Source organism: Suillus discolor (assembly GCF_016758755.1).
Source record: "Suillus discolor strain FC423 chromosome Unknown F5147scaffold_18, whole genome shotgun sequence".
Classification (NCBI taxonomy): domain Eukaryota; kingdom Fungi; phylum Basidiomycota; class Agaricomycetes; order Boletales; family Suillaceae; genus Suillus; species Suillus discolor.
This window is the reverse complement of record NW_024541265.1, coordinates 383,667-399,956: the sequence shown is the minus strand read 5'-3', so window position 1 is coordinate 399,956 and position 16,290 is coordinate 383,667. Positions and strand designations below refer to the sequence as shown.

The window sequence follows — 16,290 nt, the reverse complement described above, 5'->3', positions numbered from 1 at the left end:
AGCTCCGCGGTCACTGCGGAGATTCGAATATTCACAGATTCTTTGATTGTTAGTACGTACGTGATATGGGTATGGTACAGAATTCATACTAAAGGCCAATATTGCGGCAAAGGCTTACACTCATGGGTCCGACAGAATTATGATCCGGGTCCATCTCGCTAGCATCAAAGCAGCTCTAGAGGACTTGATGAGACGGTATGTACTATATACTTATGGAGTGCTTCCCACTTATTAGCTAAACCATTTGTCAAAGGCAGTACCAAGATTCTTCCAATAGTACTGATGTGGACCCACAGGCGTTCTGATTCAAGGTACTGTGGGCACATCACGCGCTCGCCTCTGATCAGAATTTCATTCTATGCACACTGGTGTGACATAACTTCTGATGATAAGCCGTCCGCATGGGACGGCGCTTTGACGGTCAGGGTTCTCCCTTGATTCATGCATTATTTTAATCGCGGAATATAGATGTCGGCGTAGCGCTCGTTGTACCACTCGAATTTAACTATCATGATCAATCAAACCTTTGATTCGTTTCCATCCCCCACTGCATCATGCAGAAGTTCATCGGCACTGTATCATCAGCCCTCAAGGCCCTATTGAAGGGCCCAGCTTGGTTGCTATGGACACTATTCTCCATATTCAAGAGCAAGTCCCGGCCACCGCCGGTACCATCCTTTGAGTTACCTTCACTATCTGATTCACCATACGAAAATGCTCGCTCGTACCCGCCGCCACGTCCAGCGGCCGAACACCGTCAACCTCCCTCCGCTCATCAACCACCTCCCGCTCATCGATCCCCTGCCACTCAGCGATCTCCTTCTGCTCATCAAACCCCTTCTGCTCATCAACCTCCTTCCGCTCATCGATCCCCTTCCACTCATCAACCCCCTTCCACTCATCGATCTCCTTCCGTTCCTCAACCTCCTTTTGCTCATCAACCCTCTTTCTCTCATCAATCTCCTTCCGCTCATCAATCACCCACACCCCATCAGCCTCGTCGCAAACCGAGCGTACGATTCCCTGCACAACCTACGCCCCTCGTATCTCCTGATGTTGCTCCGGTGAACGAGCCTGTTCGAAGTGACATCCCTCAGGTCTGTGACAGTATGATCTATCTGGCAGTACTGTCTACTCACCTTTTCGACACAGCGGTCACGTCGTCCTTCTGGACCCGACTTACCTACAAGAACTCCAGAGATTGTTGTGACGCCCATTGTGATTGACCCCTACGAAGATGCCGATTCTCTTCGTCGCAAAGCTAGGATTGAGGGAGATCGCATGGAAAAATGTTTCAAGCAGAGCCAAGAAGCGTATAATGACAAAAATGGAGGGCGCGCTAAAGAGCTTTCTTTGAGGGGTGAGGTGTACAAAGACAACATGAGGCGCTTGGATAAGGCGGCCAGCACGAAGATATTTGAAGGTATGAGAGTGATGAACAGACCGTGCAGAATTTGCCAACTTACCTTCAGCTTCATCCAGAAAATAATCAAGTTCGTTGTCGTTCTTATGATGCATGCCGTTGTTCGACGCTTTTCCCAGGGACTCGGGTTCGACACGATTGATCTTCACGGACTCTTTGTCTCAGAAGCCAAGTTGTACTTTGACGACGCTGTTCAAAAGGCTCGGAACCATGGAGAGTCGTTACTTCGTGTGATCGTAGGTAAGACATTCTATTACCATCTCAACTCCAGCAACAGGCTTCTTGTTGATCGCAAAATTGCTTAGGAATAGGAAATCACTCCGAAAATAACATCCCGAAGATCAAACCTGCAATTCAAGAACATGCGACAAGGTATGTGCATCTCGAACGTAACCCACAAGTTGATTCTCATTGTAGTATCATGCAGTCTGGGTCTAGACGTTGAAGTGAATCCTCTCAACGAGGGTTGCCTTGTTGTGAGTTTATGAGTCTTGATCTCAGCTAACTTGAACGGCAATTTTTGGCGACCCTCATCATGATGCACTCACATGAGTCCCACGTGCTTTTTGTGTTATCCTTCCCCTTTTCACACTCCAGTGTGTACTATGATACTATAACAAATGTTTTGGTATATTTCATTCTGTTCTGTCTACAGGAGACTGGTCTTGGTGTAGTGTATAACAATGTAGTGATGTGATGTATTCATCCCAACTTTGGTTACAAGACTCTGTCATCTCGCTCGAGTCCACATGTGTGCATTGCATTATCTCGATCTTACCATTGCAGTGGTTTTTGTTGGCATCTCATTGTCCATTAATGTGGATGGCCTCCCGCTGCGGCAGATTTTTAGACGGCCGTATGGCCCGTACTTTGAATCTCATCTTTATACTACTCATTGTACTGGCAGTATCTTTCGTCCGGTCGTGCGCACAGACGTTCTGACTTAAGGTACTAGGTGGGCACATCCAGCGCTCGCCTCTGATCAAAATATTGATCATGTGTCCATCTCATGCATACCACTGTGACATACTAACTTCTGATGATATGCTGACCGCGTGGGACGGCGCTTTGGAGGACTCTCCTCTGATTCGCGCGTATGTAACGTTAGATTTTCATCGTGGAATATAGATGTTGGCGTAGCGCCCGTTATACTACTCGAGTCCAACTGTCGACCAGGCCTGTGATCTGTCTCCATTCCCCACTCCATCATGCAGATGTTCATCCCCTCTGTATTATCAGCCCTCGAGGCCCTATTGAAGGGCCCAACCTGGTTGCTACGGATAGTAATATCCAAATTCTTTGGCAGGAAAAAGCCCCCGCGACCGTCAATACAACCCCGGACTGCAATATCCGAGTCTGATTCACCATATGAAATCACTCACTCGCAACGTCAGAGATCATTTGAGCGCACCCACTCGCAGCAGCAAGGATCAACTCACCACTCGTACCCGCCGCCACTGCGTCCAGCGGCCGAATATGGTCAATCCCCCTCCGCTCATCAATCTTCTTCCGCTCGTCAATCCCCTTCCGCTTATCGACCCCCTTCCACTCCGAGTCATCAACCCTCTTACACTCATCAATTCCCTTCCGCTCCCCAACTACCTTCGCAGCACACACCCTATCAGTCTCATCAATCGAGCGTACGACTACCTGCACAACCTACTCCCCCCATATCTCCTGATGTTCCTCCGGTGAAAAAGCCTGTCCGAAGTGACATCCCTCGGGTCTGTCATAGCATGATCCATCTGGCAGTGTTGTCTACTAACTTTTTCGACACAGCGGTCGCGTCGTCCTTCTAGACCCAAATTACTTACAAGAACTCCAGAGGATGTTGTGACGCCCATTGAGATTGATCCCCATGAAGATGCCTATTCTCTTCGTCTCAAAGCCAGAGATGAAAGAGATCGTATGAAAAAATGCTTCAAGCAGAGGGATAAAGCGTCTGCTGACAACAACGAAAGGCTCGCTGAAGAGCTTTCCTGGAGAGGTGACGTGCACAAAGACAACATGATGCGCTTGAATAAGGAAGCCAGCACGAAGATATTTGATGGTATGAGACTGATCGACCGACCGTGCAGGATTCGCCAACTTACCTCCAGCCTCATCTAGAGCATAATCAAGTTTGTTGTCGTTCTTATGATACACGCCACTATCCAACACTTTACCCAGAGACCCAGGTCCGACGTGATTAATCTCCGCCGACTCTTAGTCTCAGAAGCCAAGTTAGCCTTCGCCAAGGCTGTTCAAGAGGTACAGAACCGTGGAGAATCGTCACTTCGTGTGATCGTAGGTAAGACACTCCATCACCGACTCAACTCCAGCAATAGGTCTTTTATTGATCGCAAAATTGCTTAGGAAGGGGAAAACGCTCCGACAATAACATCGCGAGGATCAAACCTGCAATTCAAAAATATGGGAAAAGGTATGTGCATCGTAAATGTATCCTCACAAGTTGGTTCTCATCGTAGATGTCATGCAGATTGGGTCTGCGCGTTGAAGTGGATCCTCTCAATGTTGGCCGCCTTGTTGTGAGTTGGTGAATTTTAATTCCAGCTAACTTGAACGGCGATCCTCATCATGACGCACTCACACGTGCTTTTTTATGTTATCCTTCCCCTTTTTATACCCGAGCATGTACGATACCGGAATTTTTTGGTATATATACTTCATTCTATTTTGTCTATAGGAAACTGGTTTTGGTACAATGTAGTGATATGATGCAAGTACGGTAGTCTCATAGCTCCAATATTAATTTACAGACCGGAACGGAACGGAACCCAAAGGAACGCCTGTCAGTTCAATGAACTTGAATCAAAGTCACTGGCTCAAGGCGGACATCCTGGCAGTGGCTGGCCAGCACACATCATCCAATCTTCCGACGCCTACTGCACACTGATGCAGCGAGCGCCCACTTTTCAGAGTCGTTCTCGAGTGCACACCCTCTTTATCTTACAGCGAAGCTCTCGTTCGTACGCGTCCAAAAGTGCCAATCCCTATCCCTATCCAACGCAAACAAATCCTCAGCCGCACCAGATTTTCCATTTACCGCGAAGTGCAAACCAGGAGGATGTGAAACGGAGATGCACGTATCATCTTATATCACTGCCCTCGTACGACCTTTAGTAACACAAAGCAGATTATGAACTCGTCCGAATTTACCACCCGGACTCGGCTGTCGCTCGTCATTATCCCTCTGAGGAGTCGCAGGCACGATTTCAAGCTATTTCTAGAGCGTACGACATACTTCGAGGAAAAGCATCTGTTTCTGGTGAACCGGTCGAAGCTGCTCATAAAGTGGATCCGATACGATGGTCAACTAGGTCGCATCGTCCTCATTTCGACGAAACAGCTAGTGATGAGCGGTGGAAAGAGAGAGTAATCATGGGTACCGTATTACTAGTGAGTGATCTTATGTTCTTACCCAAAAATTTATGACGACTCATCATCAATTTGTTCTAGACTTTAGCTGCCTTTGTCGCACAGACCAGTTGGACTCGCCGGCAGGCTATTGCAGAAATGTCAAGTCATAGACAGCCTTCCCATCCAAGCAAAAAGTCAGGGAATGACGATGGCGCTCTTGCTGTAGACTAAGAAGATGGGTCGCTAGAAGGCAGCCTTGACTGCAGCCAGGGAGGTCACGGTTTTCGTGGCAGGCGGTGACTATCGCACTGTCCTCTGTCTCACCACTCCTCTTATCAATGACCACTACCGCGGTGTACAACGGGTGTTTCCTGCGCACATGTACATATTGGTTGTCGACAGTCTATGCATTGCATTGGATGTGCCCAGTTACTCCGATCAGTCTGCCAACCCTGTTCAAACGTACAATGACAGGGCTGGTGCGGTAGTACATTCGTTGCTTGGTGTCCAGTATGTACGCTAGTCCTTCGATTAGGGTTGAGCAAATAGCTGGAGGGGATATGAATGAGGACAAATTGCAGGTCGCACCGAGGTCCTTGGAAAACAACATCAGGGATATTCATTGGCCATGTAAGCGATATAGGCCGTCCTGTATATGAGAAGTTCTGACGAACACAAAGGCGACGGTTTCGTTATTTTTTTTTGATATTAGCATCGCACAAAGAGCAATTTGGTTTCTCCCATGCTAGTGATCATTGAACTCGGCCGGTTTCTGATATTTCTATAATGCAAACAGGACAGCAAGCCAAGCGAATCAGATCTGCACGGACTGTACGTCAAGGAAGCCATGCCATACTCGGATAAAGCTATCACGGAGGCTCGGCAGCGGGGGGATTCACACTGTGATCCGCCTCATTGTTGGTACGTGATATATCGAACTTTGACTACAGTACAGAACTCATACATATCAAGGATGCAGGCAAAGGCTTGCGCTCCAATGGCAATGTTGCTAAAATCAAATCTGCCCTATAATAAAACAGTACGTATGGTTTGTGGGTCCTTTCTACCTATTAGCTAAACTATTTGTCAAAGGCTCAATCTTCCTGTTGAAATGGATCCACAAAATGCAGGCGTTCTGATCGCACAGCTTGCTTGATCATCCAGTGTAATCTCTCTTGAATTCGATGTACTGTGGCCTCAATGACCCTTTCTCCTCCTATTCAAATGTGCGATTCTGTGGAACAAAGATATGGTATCCATGTACTTAGTATGTATAATATCTCTCTATCTCCATTTATACCACTGTGACATAATAACCTCTGACGTATCGACATGAGGTTGACGCGAGGCGGCGCTTTGACGGTCAGGATTCCTAACTATCACAACAGGGCTTTTATTTGTCTTTGTCCATCATGGAGACCTTATACATCGTCTGTGGACTAGTGGTCCTCGTGGTTCTAATAGCCCTTGGCGTCACCTTGTTCAATGTCTCCCTGCCAGCGCAGGTACCATCCTTGGGTGTATGTTCACCATCAGATTCACCCTACGTGCCTACTTTCTTGCAACAAGAATCATACTACCAACCACTACATCACCAGCTTCCGCCACCGCGTTCAGCAATCCGGTATCCCCAGACCCCTTCAGGATATTCTACACTTCAAACTCCCTCACAGCCTTCACCGTATCAGCCTCATCGCCCGCTGAGCGCACAATACCCCCCATTAGCCACCACCACTCCTTTATCTCGTGATGCTTCGGTGCCCAAGCCTGTCTATTGCACTCCTCAAGTCTGTCCTAGCATATTGCATCTGCTGTTTACTCACCTCCTCAACACGTAGCAGCCACATCATCACCGACCGAGCGTACGATTCCCTACACAACCTACGCCCCTCGAATCTCCTTATGTTGCTCTGGTGAACGAGGCTGTTCAAAGTGACATTCCTCAGGTCCGTCATAGCATGATGTATCTGGCAGTGTTGTCTACTCACCTTTTCGACACAGCGGTCGCGTCGTCCTTCTGGACCCGAATTACTTACAAGAACTCCAGAGGATGTTGTGATGCCCATTGAGATTGATTCCCATGAAGATGCCGATTCTCTTCGTTTCAAAGCCAGAGATCAAAGAGATCGCATGAAAGAATGTTTCAAGCAGAGGCGTGAAGCTGACAAAAACGGAGGGCGCGCTAAAAAGCTTTCCCTGAGGGGTGAGGCGTACAAAGACAACATGAGGCGCTTAGATGAGGCAGCCAGCATGAAGATATTTGAAGGTATGAGAGTGATGGACAGACCGTGTAGGATTCGCCAACTTACCTTTAGCCTCATCTAGAGCATAATCAAGTTTGTTATCGTCTTTATGATACACGCCGCTGACCGATGCTTTCCAGAGACTCAAGTTCGACACGGTTGATCTCCACCGACTCTTTGTCCCAGAAGCCAAGTTGTACTTTGACAAGGCTGTTCAAGAGGTTCGGAACCATGGGGAATCATCACTTTGTGTGATCGTAGGTAAGACATCATCCATTGCATACTCAACTCCAGCAACAGGTTTCTTGTTGATCGCAAAAAATTGCTTAGGAAGGGGGAAACACTCCAAAAATAACATCGCAAGGATCAAACCTGCAATTCAAAAACATGGGAAAAGGTATGTGCATCGCAAATGTATGCTCACAAGTTGATTCTCATCGTGGATGTCATGCAGATTGGGTCTGTGCGTCGAAGTGGATCGTTCCGATGTTGGCCGCCTTGTTGTGAGTTGGTGAATCTTAAAAGCTTAATCGCCCAGTGAGAAGTGGATATTTGGTGCACCCACGCAAAACTTGGTTAGCATCGGTGTCACAAAACATTGTGAGAACTTGGCAGATCAACCAGTTTTTGGGCCTTCGAGCTTCTAGGGAAAACGAAGCTAGTCAGGCTATGCGAGTACACTAGCTTAGCCAGTATTTATCTTTTTTTGGTTTAGCACAAATCGAGCAAGACAAGCTATGTGTGCAATTCAGCATGGGTTGGATCATAATGTACATGCACATCTATAGTACGAAAAAACAATTATTTAATAAGGGGCTCATTACTACGTCAAACACTTAACAACATCTCCGTAATAAAGACTGTTTACAAGTCTAACTCGAGTATGTACCATAACAAACGTTTTGGTATACTTCATTCTATTTTGTCTATAGGGGACTAGTTTTGGTGCTATGGTGCAAGTACAGTTGTCTCAAAGCTTCAAAGTATAAGATTCGACCGGATCGGAACGGGACCGAAAAGAACTGCCTGTTGGCGGCTTAAGCTGGCTGGCCAGCATATAGCATCCAATCTTGCGACGCCTACTGCACACTGATGCAGCGAGCGTCCAGGTTTCCAAGTTGTTCTCGAGTGCACACCCTCTTTATCTTACAGCGAAGCTCTCGTTCGTACGCGTCCAAAAGTACCAATCCCTATCCCTATCCAACGCAAACAAATCCTCAGCCGCACCAGATTTTCCATTTACCGCGAAGTGCAAACCAGGAGGATGTGAAACGGAGATGCACGTATCATCTTATATCACTGCCCTCGTACTACCTTTAGTAACACAAAGCAGATTATGAACTCGTCCGAATTTACCACCCGGACTCGGCTGTCGCTCGTCGTTATCCCTCTGAGGAGTCGCAGGCACGATTTCAAGCTATTTCTAGAGCGTACGACATACTTCGAGGAAAAGCATCTGCTTCTGGTGAACCGGTCGAAGCTGCTCATAAAGTGGATCCGATACGATGGTCAACTAGGTCGCGTCGTCCTCATTTCGACGATACAGCTAATGATGAGCGGTGGAAAGAGAGAGTCATCATGGGTACCGTATTGCTAGTGAGTGTTCTTATGTTCTTACCCGAAAGTTTACGACGACTCGTCATCAATTTGTTCTAGACTTTAGCTGCCTTTGTCGCACAGACCAGTTGGACTCGCCGGCAGGCTATTGCAGAAATGTCAAGTCATAGATGGCCTTCCCATCCAAGCAAAAAGTCAGGGAATGACGATGGCACTCTTGCTGCAGACCAAGAGGATGTCGATGGATCAGAAGGCAGCCTTAACTGCAGCCAGGGAGGTCACGGTCTTCGTGGCAGGCAGTGACCATCGCACTGTCCTCCATTTCACTACTCCTCTGATCAATGCCCATTACCACGGTGTACGACGGGTACCTCCTGCGCACATGTACTTGTTGGTCATCAACAATCTATGCATTGCATTGAATGTGCCCAGTTGCTTCAATCAGTCTGCCGACCCCGTCCAAATGCACAATGGCAGGGCAGGGACGAGTACATTCGTTGCTTGGTATCCACTACGTACGCCAGTCTTTTGATTAGGGTTGAGCAAGTAGTTGGGGGCGATAGGAATGAAGACAAATTGCAGGTCGCACCGACGTCTTCGGAAAGAAATATATTCATTAGCCATGTAAGCGATAGAGGCCGTCCTGGATATGGGAAGTTCTGACGAACACAAAGGTGACGGTTTCGTTATTTTGGATATTGAGAAATTTGTGCATCAACGATACACAACTCACAACTCATGTTGTGCTGGAAGGATACGGGAGAAGCAGATGTCGGATCTAGATGGTGACAGTGTGGCATACCGAACGTTGTACTCTATATGTGGGAGCAAACTAACAGCAGGCAGCGACACCTCCAGAAGACGTATCAAGCCTTGCACATCGATCGACCATAACTTCCAATATGGGTTCTTAGATCTAGACGATGTAAGTCTTTATTCGTGTTGCAGCAGGTTTTGTGTTATTAATATCTATCACGATTATGTCGTATACTTCCGGGCTATTGGTATTGCGTGCTCATCACCTCGATGCAACAGCCGCACCAAGCAAATATTCCCACTACATGCGGTATGCTCCCATATCAAGAAAATCACGACCCATCCCTTGTACATCTCACTTGACCGATTTTGTCTCTGTGGGATCCCGATTGTGGATGTCTCCGTGACACGATGTTAAAATGTGTACTTTTCCGAGGATCATCATACATTGCCTACAACGCAACATGATATGATCGGCAGGAGCTCGTCGAACACCAAATATTGTCTCAAATTCTTGTGCCTCAGCACGCCACTGGCACGAGCGTTCCGTTCAATAGCCCTGGTGACCTAGTTGCTCGGCGATTCTCACCAGATGTTTTCAACGATTAGATTCTCCTGCTTCCTGCTTCTTCCCCCCAGTGAATAACTTTAAATTACGATCATGAACCTTGGTAGGTCCGGTTGAAGCCAACTTTCACATGAAGCCAGAATACTCAACAAGGTGTGCTGGTGGATTCAGGCACTGCTTGATTACGCCATTCTGGATTTCTCCCTAGCTGCCATCCCCAATTTATCGACAAATCATATTTCTCATGTTATGTTTCGCAGGGCTAGCGGCGTCATATTAAATTTAGATCCTTTTATAACATCCATGACGTAGCATGGGCTCCTTATCTTTTGCGAGTACCGGTGAATTCACTCATTTCTTGTGAGTACCAGTGACACATGCATGTATATGGTAGCTCCGCTGATCTTACCGGTCACTTGTGTCGTATGACAGCGAGCAGGGTCGTGCGCGTGGTTGATATCTTCTTGATGGAATGTTGGGAAACTTCTAAATCTTAGGCAGGACTGCCTGAACCCGCACCCGAACCCGTTCACGACATCGCAAGGTACTTCCTCTCCTTCTTTGATTTATCCTTTACATGATTTGTGAACCCAGCATCCGAAAATGCACGTTTGCAAGGCACAGAAGAGCTTTTCGCAGGCACGCGGACCTTCAGTGACCCTGCTGCCAACACAATTGCTCGAGCCACCGAGCTTATAAAATCCTTACTAAGTTGACGGCCTGACTCACTAATAATAGGAGAGTTTTTAGTGAGCCACCGGAATTGAATTGAATTTTGGAGCATGGGAGGCATTTTGATGTGCGTCGCACTGGCTGCACGCGGTTGAGACGGTTGAACGTTTGAACGTTCGAACGTTGGTGCCACTCCACTGACGATAGAATTCCCTTTGTACCGCATAGACACATCCTTGTCGTGAATTTCCGTATCTTTAGTGAATTAACTCCCACTTGCCCGTCGCCCCCTGACGGCGGCAACGTCCGTTACATAACGTCAAGTTAACCTCGTGCGAAATTCATTCGACTCGTCTTCTGAAGTTCTGGTTGATCTAGGGCATGCTAACTATATGCGATTCTGCATAAATTTTTCTATGACCTTCTCCTTTTCCGTACATTTGACCTTTTCTGCTTCTTTTACACTGTGTACTACTTTTGTGTTTGTGTAAGCGCCCATCGAGAGTATACGCGTCAACTGTTAGTCTGGTCGCCAGTACACTCGCTATTCTCCCGCCTGAACTCCTCGGCCCGTCTTTTCACTGGCCTCCAGTACCATCCCGGTGACAGTGACTGCTGTGGTACTATCGCTTGTCTCGCATTGGGTGCGCAATCATGTTACTATGTAAACCCAACCAAAGTTTACCACAGTTTCCCTTTCATCCGGTCGTCTCCTCGTAGCATTTATTCCTACCCACATGTCTTCCACTCCGCGCATAATCCAGTGAAGAGGCTGAGCATTGCCATGGGTCCCATCGGCAATATAGACGAGGTACTGAATAAATGCACGTGGTGCACTGGCGTCAGAAGTCTCCTCTCTTCCGTGCCTTGAAGGCATCGTGTGCGCCGCTAGAAACCACGATGTTACGCTTTCTATTGCACCCCAAACGACTCCTAATGGCGCTCGCTTGTCGAGATGGCATCAGGAGCTGTCTTATCTCACGCACGCATAGGCACGCGTTGCATGGAAATGCTATCTATTATAACCCCATCAAGGAAGATTGAAGATTCTCGTCATCCATGTCATGGGTGCAAGGAGCAAGGCACACCGGAAAGAAATCGAAGAGTGCGGCGTATAGATTCTTCTCTCAAGGTTATTGATAGTACCCTTACTAGCACGCAGAGGTTTTGGGTAACGCCCCATACCCTAATCATAGCGAAACGTGCCACAGTTGCTGTTCTCCCTTCATTGGGAACAGGGGGATGACATATGTCGGTCCGAATATTGGCCGAAATATTTGCAGCTGACCTGTATCTCGTACTCATGTGTGATTCACAATGAGCCGAAATTTAGATCATTTATCACAGCTGTGTAGTCCTATAAACTAGGGAGCTCTTCATTACATGCAGAAAGCACCGTAAAATCTAACAGTCGCGATCTACAGCAAACACTAAAATGGATGGTATGTAAACTAGAAGATAAGTACATCATCGACTCAGGCCTCGACATCAAACGCCATGAAACTGATCATGGAAAATACATAAGACGGCGAGTCCCTTGTTTACCCGTTGATGTTAATAGTGCCCGGGATATGAGACGATGTGCCCTTGCGAGTATTCACTCCCCTTCGGATGCAGTATGTTACTGGGACGAGGTGGAGAAGGGTCGGCAATCAATGAACGAGGTTCATACGCTTGCTCCCACTCAGCTGCTGGCCACTCGTACCTACGGCAAAGGACGGCATGAGAAGACTAAGTTTTAACCAAACGAAAGACAGACCTGGATTCTGAATGAGTGGTGTATGTGTGATGTGTGGCTTCAGCACGCATTTGGCCATTGCCACTATGCTGGGTATAATTATTATACGAGGTTGCAGGTTCAAACTGCGGACATGGCACGGGGTCGTCACATGGCAATCTTGTATCAGATCTGTGCACAAGGTTCGCAGGTATCATTATTCCAGAGTCGAGACTGGTGATCGAGGCTTTCGGAGCTTCTAGAGAATGATGAATGGCGGGATGGTCGTATTTGTGAGGATGAGAAGATTGCAAGGACGAGGGACGAGTTTGCAGTTGGTTCCAAGGGGTGGACCCACTTTGCATTAGCCCATGGGACGCCCACAAGGGTAGCACTGCAGGAACTGGATGTCTGGTAAGGTGCGGGAAGTCGAACCACTGAGGATTGGTGCTAACGGGCTCGGCCAGTGGAACATATGGGTATCTAGTGACTGGCGGCAGCGCAGGATGATAGGTTGATGAGGGATTAGGGCAATAATCCGGAGGATGGGCATGATGTTCTGGTAGCGGTAACAGTGTGTGCGCGTCGTCTTTGCCCCCATAGCTTTGGAGTGACAGATTACCTTTGTGACCACCGCTTCCAGAGCCGTTGAGGCTGTGTGGCATTGAAGTACTAAGGTCCTTTCTAGACAGCAGGAAACCTCAGTAACGGTTAAACAATAGATTGCGTGACGTACAGATACATCTCGGCATTTCTCCATCGCGGTTTCAGATGTTCAAGCACTTGTATGAAAAAGGAAACATCTTCAAGAAGCTCTGCCATCGCAACCGCAAGTGTCGGCTTCACATCCTCCACTCCACCAGACTGGAGTTGATTGCGCTCTTGCCACTTCAAATCCCAAAAGTTCATGAGAAGAATCGCAGCGCACATGTGTGACCCGCAAATGAGTGTGGGTATATTAGATATACCCCTTTGAATCTGTGCCCGCAGTATCTTCGCACAGGATTTTCCTGCGTTGACACAGATGGCGATACAGGGGACGGGCATGTTTGCGTGCGGGGCAGCATTGGAAAGGGAGCGAAGTGAACCGGGTAAGAAAGGACGGTAAATGAGGATGTGGATAAGGTAATAGGTGGTGTACAGTGTAACCGATTGGTTAGCGAAGAATGGATCTTCCATGTGAGGCGACCATTGCACTGTAATCGAAGCGTGAGATGGATCGACGCCCGTAATCAATAATTACTAATTACTTACAATGAGGGGGCACTGAGTCGACCCATTCATTCATTGCGGCACTAAGGTGATTCAAAACTTCATGCCACCGCGGGCGCGCGGCACTAACCAATAATTTGGACCTGTCAAGGGCATACTATGCCAATGAAAGTTAGTCACTCGTAAAAGACACCTGCGGGGTGGGAAAACGCACAATAGTCCTTAAAGCGTATGCGGAGATTTTAGTCAATTTTAGATAGGAGTTGAACCCTGCTATCTTTGATGGCTTTCCCGGTGGTTGTTGGAATGCCTTCTCAGGATCCTTGGTTTCCCAGTATTCATCATCGACTTCCAGGGGAAGGTCGACATCGAAGCTGGATAAGCATGTGTCAGAAGGGTCACGTAAAAAAATCGTGTGACTTACTCTTCCTCCCCAGAACAACATGGTCGTCCAAGAGCAGCACTTCCTATGCGGTCGTAAAGCACAAGCACCCAAAATGCTCTTTTCCACAGTTCCTCCTCAACACTTGGCTTTGCTCCGTAAATCTTCTTGCGGTGTGCGCCAACATCCTGAGCTTTGCGGAGGCCAATACTGATGAAGAGCCATCCCACTGGATGAAAAGCGGTACCGCGTAGAAACATGCCTAGTAACTATGGTAGATAGATATTTTTATAAATCACTGCTGTCTTTGTAAATTTACTCACAGACATGGTCTGTACCTCAAACAGGCCAGGGGGATGAAACAAGCTGCGAGAATCGCGATGAACATCTGCAGAGAATAATGAGATCCATGAGCATAAATTAATGTGGTTGCCAACATACCAACTGCTGCACTGAAGTACTTCCATCCTGCTCTTTGCCACTTACAATCCTCATCAGGTATCTCTGCCTCGGGTATGTTATACGCATGGCCATCCAATACGCGGGGATCGTCGGACCAGCGACTAGCAACAGCAAATAGCGCCAAGCACAGGCATCCAAACCACGGATCTTTTTCTTGAAGACCCTGCTGCCATTGGTGCTCAAATGTCGGCCGATGGAAAAGCGGACATTGAGGGTTGATATGGAGAAAGAATAAATTAATCAAACTGTCAGCCAAGTCAGGTGGGGGGAATTCCTTTGTTAGCGAGTGGCGGAGCGTCTCGAGCCTATCTTGGAAACCTTCGAAAGCAAATTCCCACTAGAACAAGCGATGAGCAATTTGATGCTCGATGAGAATGAACGCTTACTGAAGGCGTGGTCCAGAATTCTGGCCGTCGCGTTGGTGTAAAACAGACAGAACTCGTTGATTCCGGTGAGCTACGACTACCCGACCCACTCTCGGCATCAGTTGAGCCTGACTCTTGAAATATGCGGTTGATGTGTTCCTCGCGGAGTTTTCGAGTTGGTTCGATGAGCTTGAAGCAGCTACTCTTGCCATGGAAGCGAACTTGACTATCCACCAATGAACCATGTTCCTGGGCAGGCTCGAGCCCACGAATGGTTAAACGTTTCATGCCCCGGGAAAGACTCAATTCGCCGACTTCTTCACTTTCCGAGGAAGTGCATGCGTCCGATGATAAGTCTGTATCAGTGCGAGGAGTGCCCGCGGAACGCCGGCTCCTGACACTAACACTAGATGAAGGCAAGAATTTGCCAACAGGGGGTAGACTAGGTGACCCACGAGATCGCAAACGAGCGACTGGCGATGATGATTTTTCATCTGGGGAACGACGGTATTGTGGTTCTGCATCATGTTTCCAAGAATCACGGACAACTGGTGGACCAAGGTCTTCCGAGAAGTCAGCCTCAGGGCGGAGCTATACAACAATCGTCAGTCAGTCAGAAGTAACAGAGAAGACAAGCCAAGTATCAGAAGATAAACTACAGTTTTCATCATATCTCAGAGAGACATGCGATAGAGCGTGAAGGTCTGGTTGCATTAAAGACCTTGACACATTCTCGAGACACCCACCATGCTGGGCGGGATCAATAAACGTGAGATTTACGCACCCGCTTTAAAAGTGCCTCCATTCTTTCCAACCTGTCCTCGAGACCGGTGATATATCTGTACACGATCTCAGTTCTATTAGTCAGAGAACGGGGGTAGCACATACGCCTTTGGAGGGCCTCTAGGTTTCGAAGCTTCGCTGTAAGAACCGCAATCGTTCAGTAACTTTCACTTGTATGATATCCTCGAACATACATATAAGAACAGGTCTTGCGATTCTGTATGCAGTTGGTACAGATATTGCCAGGCATGCGTGGGCCATCACATTTAGTCTTTCTACGGCGACAGGCATCGCAGGCTCGCTCGATCTTTCGCTTTTTGTAGGCATGTTGGTCACTGGAGTACGATTGGGTCTGCTGCAGAGTGACCATAGACGTGCTGGCCATGGGCTGCTGGGATGCCGCATAAGAATCGCCAATATCTACGACATTGGATGAATAGACGTTTGAAGAGTAGTAGGGACGAGTAGGATGCATATGAAGAAGTGGGCACGGATTTGTAAGGATACGAGGATCAAAAGGAGGGTCAAGGGAGGAATGATTCAGGAAGATCCACGATAGCACTTTGAGGGAACTAAAATAACACGGTCACGGAAAGACAATTAAGACTGGCCTGATGTCCGGTTAACCTATAGTGAATATTGGTCACAGAAGGGAGACTGCTTGAAAGGTGTGAAAGTGAAGAAGACAGGGAAACATAGCATTACGATTCACGACAAACCAGGTTAAATATTTTGGTCAGCAACGTTATTTCCCCCCTGCTCATTGCATTCACTCTCACGTGCTGCTAGT

The 16,290-nt window shown here is 47.7% G+C and overlaps 5 protein-coding genes across 5 annotated transcripts; 4 read left to right on the top strand and 1 right to left on the bottom strand.

Annotated features, from left to right (window-relative positions):
- The first annotated feature begins 2,526 nt into the window (after positions 1 to 2,526).
- On the top strand, positions 2,527 to 4,177 carry F5147DRAFT_102039 (uncharacterized protein). The gene is made up of 6 exons (XM_041428024.1): positions 2,527 to 3,147; positions 3,203 to 3,473; positions 3,533 to 3,543; positions 3,593 to 3,713; positions 3,779 to 3,845; positions 3,903 to 4,177. The coding sequence occupies exons 1-6, from the start codon at positions 2,632 to 2,634 to the stop codon at positions 3,961 to 3,963; spliced, it is 1,047 nt and encodes a 348-aa protein (XP_041294632.1). The 5' UTR covers positions 2,527 to 2,631; the 3' UTR covers positions 3,964 to 4,177.
- Positions 4,178 to 6,248: 2,071 nt separating this feature from the next.
- On the top strand, positions 6,249 to 6,578 carry F5147DRAFT_687029 (uncharacterized protein). The gene has a single exon (XM_041436808.1). The coding sequence runs from the start codon at positions 6,306 to 6,308 to the stop codon at positions 6,531 to 6,533; it is 228 nt and encodes a 75-aa protein (XP_041294631.1). The 5' UTR covers positions 6,249 to 6,305; the 3' UTR covers positions 6,534 to 6,578.
- Positions 6,579 to 6,704: 126 nt separating this feature from the next.
- On the top strand, positions 6,705 to 7,772 carry F5147DRAFT_102068 (uncharacterized protein). Its single transcript, XM_041428025.1, has 6 exons — positions 6,705 to 6,729; positions 6,785 to 7,049; positions 7,109 to 7,119; positions 7,167 to 7,287; positions 7,357 to 7,423; positions 7,481 to 7,772. Exons 2-6 carry the CDS (start codon positions 6,842 to 6,844, stop codon positions 7,539 to 7,541), a joined length of 468 nt encoding a protein of 155 aa, XP_041294630.1. The 5' UTR covers positions 6,705 to 6,729; positions 6,785 to 6,841; the 3' UTR covers positions 7,542 to 7,772.
- A 160-nt stretch (positions 7,773 to 7,932) lies between these two features.
- Positions 7,933 to 9,094, top strand: F5147DRAFT_101967 (uncharacterized protein). Its single transcript, XM_041428023.1, has 3 exons — positions 7,933 to 8,305; positions 8,360 to 8,622; positions 8,683 to 9,094. Exons 1-3 carry the CDS (start codon positions 8,119 to 8,121, stop codon positions 8,884 to 8,886), a joined length of 654 nt encoding a protein of 217 aa, XP_041294629.1. The 5' UTR covers positions 7,933 to 8,118; the 3' UTR covers positions 8,887 to 9,094.
- Positions 9,095 to 11,918: 2,824 nt separating this feature from the next.
- On the bottom strand, positions 11,919 to 16,205 carry F5147DRAFT_687005 (fungal-specific transcription factor domain-containing protein). Its single transcript, XM_041436807.1, has 12 exons — positions 15,695 to 16,205; positions 15,606 to 15,638; positions 15,502 to 15,556; positions 14,739 to 15,308; positions 14,332 to 14,689; positions 14,214 to 14,278; positions 13,933 to 14,159; positions 13,723 to 13,882; positions 13,551 to 13,665; positions 13,033 to 13,492; positions 12,339 to 12,980; positions 11,919 to 12,284 (listed from the first exon to the last, which is right to left on the bottom strand). Exons 1-12 carry the CDS (start codon positions 15,973 to 15,975, stop codon positions 12,134 to 12,136), a joined length of 3,117 nt encoding a protein of 1,038 aa, XP_041294628.1. The 5' UTR covers positions 15,976 to 16,205; the 3' UTR covers positions 11,919 to 12,133.
- Between the last annotated feature and the right edge of the window lie 85 nt (positions 16,206 to 16,290).